A 13,106-nucleotide genomic window follows, 5' to 3' on the forward strand; every position below is an offset into this window, starting at 1 on the left:
CACCAGATGGTTTGACATGCTCTTGAGAACACCTCAATTGTGTTTTTGCTATGGAAGAAAAAAACTTGTTAAAAACACTTGTTTCCATGTGGACTAGGTCCTGGATTTTCAAGAAATATAAATGATACATAACTAATATTAAAATACAAACATACACAAGACAAATTAATATATATATATATATTTATAATTAAATTAAAAATGATAAATAAGTGAAAATAATAAAATATAATTAAACACGTTTCTCCTACAGCTGATAATCACCAGTGTTCAATTTCATCCCACCATACAGTCGCATAAAGCGAGGTATGCAAGGCTCCATCCTGCTCTTAGATAAGAAGCTATCAGTCATGTCCAGATTCCAAATTAAAACATTACATGCTTAGAAATGTTTTCAGTATTTGAGTAGAAATTTTAAAACAGAAGGTGATCCTGTATCAGTGTTTGCAGTGTGAAGCTTCAGTGTCAAACAGAACGAACATCAGTTGTTATCAGATCTGACTCCATAATCCCACAACACCAAGTACAGATATTATCTTAATGTGTTGAGGACACAAGCTTAACTGGATGTATAGATTGAAGTGTGTGTGTGTGTGTGTGTGTGTGTGTGTTATGTTATGGGTCCAAACATGAGCTTAAAAAAGAATAAAAAGTGCTGGCTCGTGTTTTCCAGAGCTCAGAGGGAGGAACAGGTTCTGTTGAAGGTCAGAAGAGTTTCTGATCCGATGACACAGTTTTAGTTAATATTTGAGATGAGAGATTTATATCTTAGACTTTATTTATAATGATTGACAGGAACGTCTGGCGCATTCTGTCAACCCACTGAAAAAAGAATGTGGAGAAGGAATCCTTGACTTGACATTTAGCCGGTAGACAAATGAGTTAATTTTGCACTCTGATAAATAATGACGAATGAACAGTTTGATTGAATTGCACCAGAGGCCACATATGAGGTACGCATTTTATGATGTGACATGAAATTCGGGCTGTGCCCAACTCTGAATAATGTCCACTGAATCAGATTTGGTTTTTAAATTGAATATACAGCGATTTGTTCCATTTTTTTCAGAGTTTGAACAGGATTCAGGGAGACGTTCAGTATCAAAGTGACACTCATGCAATACAATTACCAAGCTAAGGATGGATCGGAAACGTGCAACACCTTTTTGTGCCGACACTAGATACCGAACAAAAGCCAGAGACTGTTAATATTAATTTGCTTTGAGCTGTAAATTCACCACTTCTAAGCAGAAGGCATAGGATAACATTATCTTGGAGCTTGACTGGGCAAAGCTTTTCTTCCTCTGGACAGCTGCCTCGGTGTCTGCAGCTGCCTCTGTGTCTGCAGCTGCCTGTACCAACGCAAGCAACCTAGAAGTGAAAAGCGCTCACTCTGCAGCAAAATGAAGAAAAAAACATGACATCACGAAAAGTTTCATATATTCCCAATCCTTGTCTATCAGTGTGTATGTTCATTCAGTAGAAACTCTCTCTCTATTTCCTGCTTCTCCTGCAACACATAGCAGGATGTTTAGTAGGAAGTGGAGGTGGCAGCCGGGCCACGTCCTGTCAACCAACTGAGTCACACACAGGGACCAACACACACACGCACACACACACACACACACACACTGACCCGACAGCACACTTCACAGAAGCTGAAGAACAAGTTCTGTTGTCTCATCAGCATGAAGTCATGCGTTTTATCTTGAAATCATAAATCCAGCTCAGATAACTCCAGTGATGAGTTTATCTTAATAACCTTTCTCCCAAAGCAGTGGTGGAATGTAACAAAATACATTTACTTAAATACTTACATTTTCTACTTCTTCTTCTTTGACAACTTTAGTAGCTTTACAAATCAAGATTTCTAATCACAAAGTTTATCAAATCTGATGTTTAGTTATGAACAGCTGATATAAGTCCAGTACATTTCTGAAGTAAAGGATCTGAATACTTCTTCAACTGCTGCAATGTGACACACTGTCATAAATTTCCCTCTGGATTAATAACCTGTCCGTCTGTCCATCTGTCCATCCATCCTGACTGGACAGAGTGCACTGAGTGTTGCAGCAGCCTTAAAATCTCTCATTCTTCTAACACAGTCGTGTTTACACATCAACAACCAGATTAAAGAGGAGCAAATGAAGGATTTGTAATTATAGATGGTCTTTATCAAAGATCTTCATATACAGTCTACGTTCAGGATGTGTATGAAACACAGTTTGTTGACCTCTGATCTTGTTTGTCTTTGTGTTCTCAGTGTCCAATCAGCTGTGATCAAGGTGTTCCAGGGTGGAGCGCTGCAGACCAACGAGCTGTTCACGCTTAACGAGAGCATCAGGTGACCAACACTACTACTACTTCGTCTTGTCCTTCTTCTCGTCCTTCATCTTGTTATTTTTCTTCCTGTCCTTAGTCTTCTTGTCCTTCTTCATGTTCTTCTTGTTCTTGTACTTGTCCTTTGTCGTCGTATTCGTCTTCTTGTTCTTCTTTTCCTTTGTCTTATTGTTCTTTATCTTCTTGTTTTTCTTATTTTTGTCTTCTTTTCCTATGTCTTCTTGCTCTTCTTCTTTGTCCACTTGTTTTTTGTCTTCTTGTCCGTCATCTTTGTGTTCTTTGTAAAGAGAGAACACCAAATAAAACTGCTGTGGTGTGTAGCTAAATGTATAATATTACATCATAAAGTATTTTTGATTATATTGACCATCTAAATCTTCTACAACATCTGTCCAATAAATGCAGTGCAGCTTAAAGTACATTATTTCCCTCTTAAGTGTAGTGAAAAAAAAGTATAAGGTAGCATAACATTGAAATATTTAAGCAAAGGAAAAGGTAAAGGTACATCAGAATTGTACTGATGAAGAGTTCTTTGATAAATAGTAAATGTACATAATTATATTACATCACTGTCAGTATGAGATGAAATTCACACATCAGCGCCACACAAGAAACAGAAAACACACAAATAATCAGTTTAAATATAATTCTGATGTTAAAAAAAAAAAGAACAAATTAAATTATAATGTTACATACATTATAATACTTTAGGCTGTTAAACATGATTTATATTAATATTTGTGTGCAGAATTAAAGAGTCTAGCTAATAATAATAATACTTCTTCACCCAAGTTTTAAAAAATGATACACAAGATGAAAAATCCTCTCATGCTGTACATTCACACACAACGTCACACTTTAACAATAGACATTAATAGTCATATGAACATTATTAGATTAATCAAATCTTAATAATCAGCTGCTTCATTATAAAACCACAGACGTGAAACATGGCGTCCGTTAGTCGTTTTTCCTGAAATCCTCTTGTGTTTTTGCAGGTGGCTCCTAAAAACTGAGATGGGCTCCTTCATCACCGACTACTTCCAGGTACTTTCACTCTTTATTTCCTCTTTTTATTTACAGTTTGACAGAGTTCACGTTTGTTTTCAACAATCAGAGGAAACAGCTAATGTCGATGTGGTTGCAACACTTCCTGTATCTGTGTTTGTTGCAGTTTAATATTCAGAGTCTGCTGATACTGGATATATTATCAGTGATCTGATGTTTATGTGTTAAACAACAGAAATGTTTTTGCCAAGAATCTGTTTCTGGTTGTTATTTTGCAGCATAGATTTTTAGGTAGAACATTGTTTAAACATTTTCAAATTTACGACAGCTTTTATTAAATCCCAGCGATCAAGAGAAATAAATTGTAAAGTCAAGTCAAGTTTATTTATATAGCACATTTCAGAAACAAAGCAATTCAGAGTGCTCTATATCAGTGGTTCCCAACTGGTCCAGCCACGGGGTCCAGACTTCTCCTCAGTCATTAGTTCAAGGTCCCACGGTTAAACACATTCAGTGCCATACTTTACGTTTGGCCATGTCGTTGAGCTAGTTTGCTGTCTCTGTCAAGTAGCCGTTGGTTAGTCACTCTAAAGCAGAAAACATCACTTCATAACGAAAGCTCTGTGCTGGAAATTTACTGTACTTAAAACATAACAAGTTTGTGAGTCACTTTCAGTCCATTCAGAATTGGCCTGTTGCCTACTTTTGGACCGCTACCCACCAGTGGGGAACCACTGCTTACATAAGACATCATCAAGACAAGGCGTAAAAGACAGGCATAAAAAACAAGAATAAAGTCACAGTGCAGTCTAAGGAATGAATAGGTATGTGATTTAATAAATGGCAGCGGCAAACAGAAAAATCTTCAACCTTGATTTAGAAGAGCTGCAGTTTTCTGGGTGTTTACTCCAGATATGTGGAACATAAAAACTAAATGCTGCTTCTCCATGTTTCGTCTTAACTCTGGGGACACAAGGCAGACGTGAACCAGACGATTCAGTGCTTTATACACCAACAGTGTTTTAGAATTGATTCTCTGACAGACGGGAAGTCAGTGTAAAGACCTCAGAACCGTCTTGGTCTTAGTAAGCAGCAGCATTCTGAATCAGCTGCAGCTATCTGATAGTTTCTGGTTGATTAGCAGGACCTGTAGAGACCCTGCTACAGTAGTCCTTATATTCTTGATATGTTCTTAAGGTGACAGTAGGCTGACTTTGTAATGGTCTTAATGTGGCTGTTGAAGTTGATGTCTGTGTCCATGACTACACCAAGATTTCTGACTAGGTCTGTGTTTTTCTTTTCTATTCGTCATTGCCATAATAAAGACAACATTAATACCACTTTCATGTCTTTATGATGAGTTGCAGCCAGCAGCTGGTTAGCTTAGCTTAGAATAAAGATTGGAAACAGGGAAAACAACTGGCCTGGCTCCATTCAAAGGAAGCAAAATCCACCTCCCAGCTCCTCTAAAGCTGATTGAAGACTAAAGACTTAAAACAATTGTAGAGGGGGTTATGTAGACCAGACTGTATTTCTTGCCTCTGTGCGGTTACAACTCTGGTCCTGACTAACACTAACGCAGGCAATACTAAATCAAGGTGATAAAAGCTACAGTTGTGAAACATCCCTGTGAGTCTTCAGAGTCTGAGCTGATGGTGTGATGATGAACTCAAACTGTCAAGATGTTTATCTGAAAACTCTCTGCACAAACATGGACTCATGCAGTTCAGTTAATTGATTTTAACACTACATACTGTACATGCTTAGTTACATAGCACATCTGTGTGTGTGGTCATGTGACACAACATGAAACTGGTGATGACCCCAGACTTTTACTGGGAGTCAGCATTCAGACCACTTCTCAGCTGGACAGTTGGACCAGTGTTTTGTCCATGTTCTTAGAAAGATGTTGGTCTCATTGTCACTTTTATACTTTTCACCTAATTCCCAAAACTCAGATGTTCTTTAACTTAAGTAGAAATATGGAAGTGTTGAAGCAGACTTATGTTATCTGGGGCCACTAAACTAAAATATATCAAGACTTGTTTTAGTCTTATTCTCTGAAAATAATCTGGAATAATATAAATCCGTTTTTACGTCCGGAACCTCCCGTCTACAACGCGCTTGAGACGCCCTTGTCGAGGACTTGGCTCAGATTCCAGAGTTACCCTCTTATCCTGAAGCTTCCTTAAAGAATCTAATCTCTTTTGCTGACCTAACTCCCTAACCCCCTAACCCCCTAACCCTAGCTAAATCCAGCATATTTACATGACGTCATGTGTTTGTACTGATTGTTCATTAATATGCACGGTCCTCTTCAAATAAAGTAAAGTAAAGTATTTGAACCCTGGACCTTCCACATGGAAGACAAGTGCTCTGACCACTACACTAGTATTTCTTAATATTTCCCCTTTCTTCTTGTTTATTTTTCTTTTACAACTTTGTCTCATTTTCTATAAAATCCGAATATTCTGTGCAGTTATTTGTAGAAACAATTTCATGACATCCAATTCTTTAAACAGCCAGTGAGCTGCTTTATGGTCAAACCTTTCACACTATTTTTTTAATATCTACAAAGATAATCAGGGATTTAAATCCTACAAATTAGTGTTCTCATGACAGTTATGTAGTGAAATGTTTCTAATACCTTTAAAGATATCAATATTCTAAACCATATTCAATACCACAGGAAAAATTGACATTCAGGGCATAGAGATTTCATGAAGAGATAAATATCAGGTGGCTATTTCATGAAAACAATGACTTTTCTTTTCCTGGTTAGTAGCAGAGTGCAACAGAATGACTGCAGGAAATGTTAAAGTCACCTTTTCAATCAAATCCCCCATCATGTTGTGCACCTATTTATCAATAAATGCCCCAAAGAAAGCCAAAAAATGTATGTCTTTGTATTCTTTGTATTCACAAACAAGTTTGATTGCTCTCACTCCCTCTTCACGTAAGCTTTTTGTTTACTTTCCTCATTTCTGTTTCTCCTCTCCTCTCCTCTGTGTGATATGTGTGGAATTTGTGGCGTTTGTATTTGTTTATTTTATTTTATTTTTTTTAGTGAAAATTAAAAATGTGCACAAAAACAGGTGGTTTGAAGCACACCTAGTGACAGCTCCAAGTTAAGGCCTATAAGAGTGGACTGCTTCAGCAACATCATGGAGCTTACAGTGTGCTTTGTCTCGCTCCCTGTCAGATACTATCCTGTGTGGGTTACAGTGTCAAGGCCTTGCTGTTAGGACACGCCCACTTCTCAACAATCAAATCAAATCCCTCCCAGTGTTATATCCCACCTGCCTGTCCTGTTTCTCTCAGAAATACGTCCGTTACAGAAATTATATATTTTCAAAATGCTGCTTCATCTGGACTGAAACACTAGGGGAGTGCAAGAGAGCTCAGTTGGTACCAGTGTATTGAAATCACCAAAGATGATTATTGAAACCGTTTCAAATATTAAGAATTGATATGTTTCAAAAGGCTGTAACCTGTTAATTGTCCTGACTCACGTTCACAGAACACAGCAGTCTGGATGTTTTTATAAAACCAGTCTAACCCACATTAATGATGTTCCTTTTTCTTGATCTCAAAGAGGGAAGTTCTTTCTGAGAACATTTAACACTCATTTAATAGCGTGTGTGTGTGTGTGTGTGTGTGAAGCTCTGTGCGTCTAAGTGAAGCAGCAGCTATTTGTCATTCACACTAAGCTGATTTCTGTCTCCTAAAGCTGCAGCGCTCAACTGTCAAGTGTCTCCTGATCCTTTTTATTAATTGTCCAGGCCTCAGAGAGCGAGCTGTGGATCAGCAGATGGTGATGAGGATGACTGGCTTCCTCTTCCTGTTCAGAGATGACAGCAGGGGAAGTCCTCCTGTTAGACCTGTCTTTATGTGATCTGAACACTGACGTCCTCATCTCAGAAACACAAACATGTCCTTCCTGTCCACAGCTCAGTGTCCACCCCGTCCTCACTGATCTGTAGAGAAACTTGAAACTTTGACATCCAGATAAAATGTGATGAAATGTCACAGAGACGGTGACCTTCACTTCCCTCACCGCCACATGTTACAGTTTCCTGTTTATTCTAGATGGGGCAGTGACTGTACAACGGTGACTCTGCAGATTTTAAAAATAAACCTAGTGGTTTATGGTAACTCCTGTAAATGTCAAGGGTTAATCTGTTTATCTGGCACCTTTCATACAGGTTGGTCTCTTTACAGATGACATAATAGGACGAAAAATGTGACACTAATGCGATGAGAAATTTAAGTTATGAAAATGTAATAAAAATAAGGCCAATAAAATCAGCTAAAATAGATTTTATGAAGGTAAAATAGATAAAAGGAAATAGCAAATAAATCTGATAAGTTCATTTAACTTCGCAAGTGTGCAGGACAGCAGATCTGCTGATCAAACATCAATTAAGTGCTGATGTTTTGACTCATAAGCAGACTTAATGATAATAATATTATTATTAATAATAATAATGATAATATTATTATGATAAATTGGATTTATATTGCACTTTCAGGATAGTCAACAGCAGTCAAAAATAAATAGGTAAATAAAAAACAGACATGAGCTATCTGAGTAATGAAATGATTCTGTGCGCCCTGTCCCTCTGTGTTGTCACTGCTGTGTCCCGCCGCCGCATTTTCCTCACTGAGTTTTGGTTAAACGTCTCTAAAGGCTTCTGACTGATATGAAAAACACAGAAAATTGAACCTGTTGTGAAAATTTTATTGATGGATGAATGTTTTGGACTCAGTGTGCAAATATGATTGACACAATGTTGTGTATATTTATAGATGTGCAAGAATTTCGGATGAAAAGAATGCATCACTTGCCCACCGTATCACTACCCTCACTGTGCCCACATTCATGGAAAAAAAAGATAGATAAATATTTGAGATGGTTGTGGCCCATTCAATCCCACCAGTGCCCGTCAGTGGTTCGATCCCTGGCTCCTGCAGTCTACAGGCCAAAATATCCTTGGACAAGATCCTGAACTCCAAATAACTCCCAATATTCCCACCTTGTGCCCAAGGCTGGGGCAGCTGCGGCTCAGGACTTAAAGCAAGTCTACCAATTGAAAGATTGGCTCCCAAGCTCCTCCAGTCTGCATGCTAAAGTATCCTTGAGCAAGATACTGAACCCCAAATTGCTCCCGATGGCTGTTCTATCGGTGTGTGAGTGTGCTGAAGAAAAAACGGAGTAGCAGATGGCACCTTACATGGTAGCCTCAGCCACCAAGTGTGTGAATGGGTGAATGTGACTCGTATTGTAACAAGCACTTCGAGTGGTCAGGAGACTAGAAAGGCGCTGTACAAGTGCTGTGTATGTATACTGTATATGAATGTGTGTGTGTGGATGAGTGGATGGTACATGTAGAGTAAAGCGAAGTGGTTACTAAGACGTATATGGAATGCCTTTACGATTTAATTTGTAAAATACTAAGTGTGTTATCAGGACTCAGTCAGACAACTGACACTATGATTATAAACTCAAAGTGTCAGCTTCGTACAGCAGCAGCAGAGATCTGGCAGAGGCATGCTGGGACATAATGTGCAGGGCAGCATTTATAGACCCACACCACCAGGACGACTATGATCTAAATGTTGAGGCCCAGAGGATGATAGAGGTAGAGTCAGTTATTCTTCCTACATAAGGAAAGAGGGAAATGAAGCGGAGATGGGAGCTGCCAAGCCTGAGCTGTGCCACAGCCACACCAGCTGTGCTTGTTACGTTTGGTTAAGGAGGTCTAAAGATCTAATGTTAAAGAGCAAAATAAGCGCTCTGCAAAAATTTAAGGTGATTGACGAATATTTTTTCTTGTATATTGTCCGGTGTAGTTGGTAACACAGGTGTTGTCAGGAGTTTGTTAACAGGTGGGAAAAATTTCCCCATCTAGGCGTCCCTAACGGACAGGTATTTCTATTATTGTGTCCACCTCAGTGAGAGGAGGCTAAACACTGATACCAGCATATCTGTGTAGGTCAAATAAGGATGGTAGCAGCTCTGCAGACGTTTTGATCGGGATGTCTACATGATGATTATATCACATCTTCTTGTTTTTGTATTTAATGTCATGCATTTACTGTGTGTGTGTGTGTGTGTGTGTGTGTGTGTTTCAGAACCAGCTGCTGACTCGAGGTCTGTCTGAAGTCCTGGAACAGCTCCTGCTTCACTCAGGTGAGTTTGATGGTTTCTGAGTCTGAGCTGTGAAGACACTCTGACTGTCTCTGTCTCTGCTGAGGACAAACAGGACAAACAGGCGTCGAACAAACACAGAGCAGGGTGAAGCTTTAATATCCCTGAGGGGAAATTTGTTTTAGCATTTTGCATTTATTCATTGATGTGTGACTGTAGTTTCAGGACAAACAGTTTTTCTTCTGCACAAAACACATTCATGTAGATTTCTTCAACTCAGTGTTAAAATTGCAAACAAAGGTTTTGTCTTTTTCACTGAATTAAAATCATAATGAGATTTAAAGAGCTGAGTCCATGTGAGGAGATATGATCTGTGTCAGACAGCAGATTGTTAAACACAGAAGACCTTCAATCAAAATTAAAATCAGAACAGTTTCTAGTTGAAGAAACCCAAGATTTTAGATCTATTTTAATTCTATTTATTTTCATTTTAATTTAATTCTAAGTAATTATATTCTAATTTTGTTCTATTATTTAAGATTAATTTAATTTTTGCTTGTTTGAGTCAACTGTGGATGTTTTTCTCTCATCATATGTCTTTTGCAGTGATGTCAAAAATGTTCAGGGTTTTTTTTATTTATATATATTTTTTTACATTTATAAGACAAATGTTCCTCAAAATCATTTTCCTAATGATAGGGGACATTAATTCTAACAGAGTTGATGGTGTATTGATCATTAATAATGACTGACATTATGAAAACCCATTTAAAATGCTCTATGTAATGAATTTCAATTTTATTTGCGAAATATATCAATTTAAACTCTGCAAAAAAGGCTGCAGAGAGGTGTAAAACTGTAAAGAGTAATAGAGCTTGATTGTAGTAACCTTTAATTTAAACTGAAGACCATTTTTCAAAATACAATTATTATATTGTTTTTGTTTTTTATTTCGAATTTATGTACTTTTTTTAATACAATATTCAATATTTTTTTACTTACTTACTTTTTTTACTACAGCTTACCTTTTTTTGTATATTTGTTTAATAAAAGAAAAAATAATAATTAAAAAGTTAGGGGTGCTGAAGTTTCTCAGGTTATGATAATGTAAATAACTTTGTGTTTATTTAAATAATTTTATTTTCTATGTTGTGTCCACTGATGGTTCACAGCAAACATTTAAAATCTGTTGTTGCTCAGCAGCTCCTCGTTACAAACCCATGTAATCACTTCACATATTACCCATTGTTCTTCGTTGTATCGTTTTGCTATTTAAAGCCGCAGATTCAGTGTAATGTGATAACAACACACAGTGTCGCTCTGTTTGTGTTTACAGACAGCAGAACAACAGAAACATTAAGTTAACGTTTAACGAGCCCATTTCCTCCTCAGTGCGTCCATCCAGGATATTTGTGGGCGCTTGGTGGTTGTTAATGTGTTTCCATAGTAACCGGCCTATGTGTGTGTCCCCCTTTAGGTGACAAGCAGCTAGTCGTCCTCGCCGATATGTGGGACAGATTCTTCACAGAGATCCTCCCGACCCTGCAGGCCATCTTCTACCCCGTCCAGGTACACACACACACACACACACACACACAATTTGCTATTTGACTGCATGTGTCAGTTTGTACAAGGAAGCTGACACAAAAGAAGAAGAGGAAGAAATTAACACTGATTTGATCTACTGACTGACCCCAAAATGACACCTGATTAATGATTATAACACACAGTGTATGTGGCAGCACAGGACAGTATTACAACTTCCTTTATTTTAATTTATTTATTTACTGAATATTAATCAACCAAACCTTCAATTTCCATTTCAAATTTTTCCCCAAACAATGAATCCAACATCACAACATCCTAGAGGGACTGAATAAAGCCCAACGGGCTGTCCAGACTCTCAGCATTCAAGGTTAATGTCTAACCGTGAATATCTTGGCAGGTGTAGAACGAATCATGTTTTCCAGTACGGATCGGGCAGCGACAAACATTACAGTCCTGTCGTTGTTAGCGTTTAGCTGAAAGCACCCCTGTGTCTCGGCACAGCCTCACAGTATGTTGTGAGTACGAGTTTTGTCCATCAGCAACACAAACACAAAGATATGTACTTAGGGACTAAAATAAAACAACACAGGTTTGACAGTAGATGCTTAGTCAGTGTGTGTGTTTATGTGTGTGTGTGTGTGTGTGTGTGTGTGTGTGTGTGTTTCCTCGGGGAACTGATGTTCAACTCTTTAAATAGTCTGGGATCATTTGAGTGAAGAGGTCAGTGGATTAACTGGCTGAGCTCTGGAGGAAACTACTGCTGAGGTATTCTTCCTGTGTGTGTGTGTGTGTGTGTGTGTGTGTGTGTGTGTGTGTGTGTGTGTGTGTGTGTGTGTGTGTGTGTGTGTGTTCAGGGTCAGGAGCTGACAGTGAGGCAGATGGCCCTATTGGCCTTCAGAGACCTGGTGCTGTTGAAGCTCCACCTGGAGGAGACTCTGGGAACTGCAGCCTCTGTCCCTCCACCTGTTACACAGATGCTGCTGGTGCTGCAGGTTTGTACTCATCTGAAAGGTATACTCTGTGGGATTTAACAAAAAAAACAACCTACAGATTCAAACAGTAATAATCTAACTCAATATTAATCTGCAGAGACTCTGCCCTCTGCCTGGAGTTTCTTATTGTCTTCTTATGTTGCTGTGTTCAGGATGTTCTGGGCACAGCACTGAGGTGAGGTCAGGACGTTATAAAAGGTAGTGGCCAGGTGCCAGACTGTAGGCATTCAAGAGGAAGTTATGAAACAAGGAAGCACAGTGCTGAACAAATGCAAATATAGCGAGGCAAAACACCAAGCAAATGAATCTGGGGTTGGCTTTTACTTTCACTGGTGATACTGCTCACAAACTGCATAGTGTCCTTTTAAAGGATAACTTTGGCTCATTACTACTAGGGCTGCCCCCGACAAAGAATTATCCTGGTCAACCAATAGTCATCATTTAGGGCCATTAGTCTCCTGCATGTTTACAATGTTAATTTAATTATTAAATGATATATTTTGGTGGTTTGAGAATTATCCTGGTCAACCAATAGTCATCATTTAGGGCCATTAGTCTCCTGCATGTTTACAATGTTAATTTAATTATTAAATGATATATTTTGGTGGTTTGAGTTGAAGGTGTGAGAAAGAACAGTATCAGTAACATTGTTAACACTGTGCTACATTACAGAGAAATACAAAACCGTACTAATGAACCTTCATTAATATAGGCCTATATTTTATCTCCAAGTGCACGTCACACACTGAGCGAGCCGCCTGTTAATGACGCTGTGGGCTAATGGGCATGTAGCTACTTCCATGTTTCACATGATATGTCATGTTTGTAGTCGACCAATGAAGATGAGTTTACATATCACCTTGGGTTCGTCCTTCACCTTCTCAAAATGATCCCACACTTTGGATTTCCTGCCCGACATGTTATTAACTAGCCTGTGGAATAACCGCAGGTACCAGCCCTGGAAATGAACCTGACTCCTGTCTGACTGCTGAGCGTGGACACTTCCTGTGTCTGTCCTTTCAAATTAAAGTCACACAGAGTCCAGTTATATAGGTTTTGATTTATTT

The 13,106-nt window shown here is 38.5% G+C and overlaps 1 protein-coding gene across 1 annotated transcript in view; it reads left to right on the plus strand.

The window, feature by feature from the left end:
- Positions 1 to 13,106, plus strand: part of prr5l (proline rich 5 like) — a 38,049-nt gene that overhangs the window by 19,720 nt on the left and 5,223 nt on the right. Inside the window, exons 3-7 of the mRNA XM_049575157.1 lie at positions 2,264 to 2,344; positions 3,339 to 3,387; positions 9,484 to 9,541; positions 10,977 to 11,068; positions 11,902 to 12,039. Of these exons, the coding sequence (XP_049431114.1) occupies positions 2,264 to 2,344; positions 3,339 to 3,387; positions 9,484 to 9,541; positions 10,977 to 11,068; positions 11,902 to 12,039 (418 nt within the window). The remainder of the gene's footprint in view (positions 1 to 2,263; positions 2,345 to 3,338; positions 3,388 to 9,483; positions 9,542 to 10,976; positions 11,069 to 11,901; positions 12,040 to 13,106) is intronic.

Source organism: Epinephelus fuscoguttatus, linkage group LG4, assembly GCF_011397635.1.
Source record: "Epinephelus fuscoguttatus linkage group LG4, E.fuscoguttatus.final_Chr_v1".
NCBI classification, from domain to species: Eukaryota; Metazoa; Chordata; class Actinopteri; order Perciformes; family Serranidae; genus Epinephelus; species Epinephelus fuscoguttatus.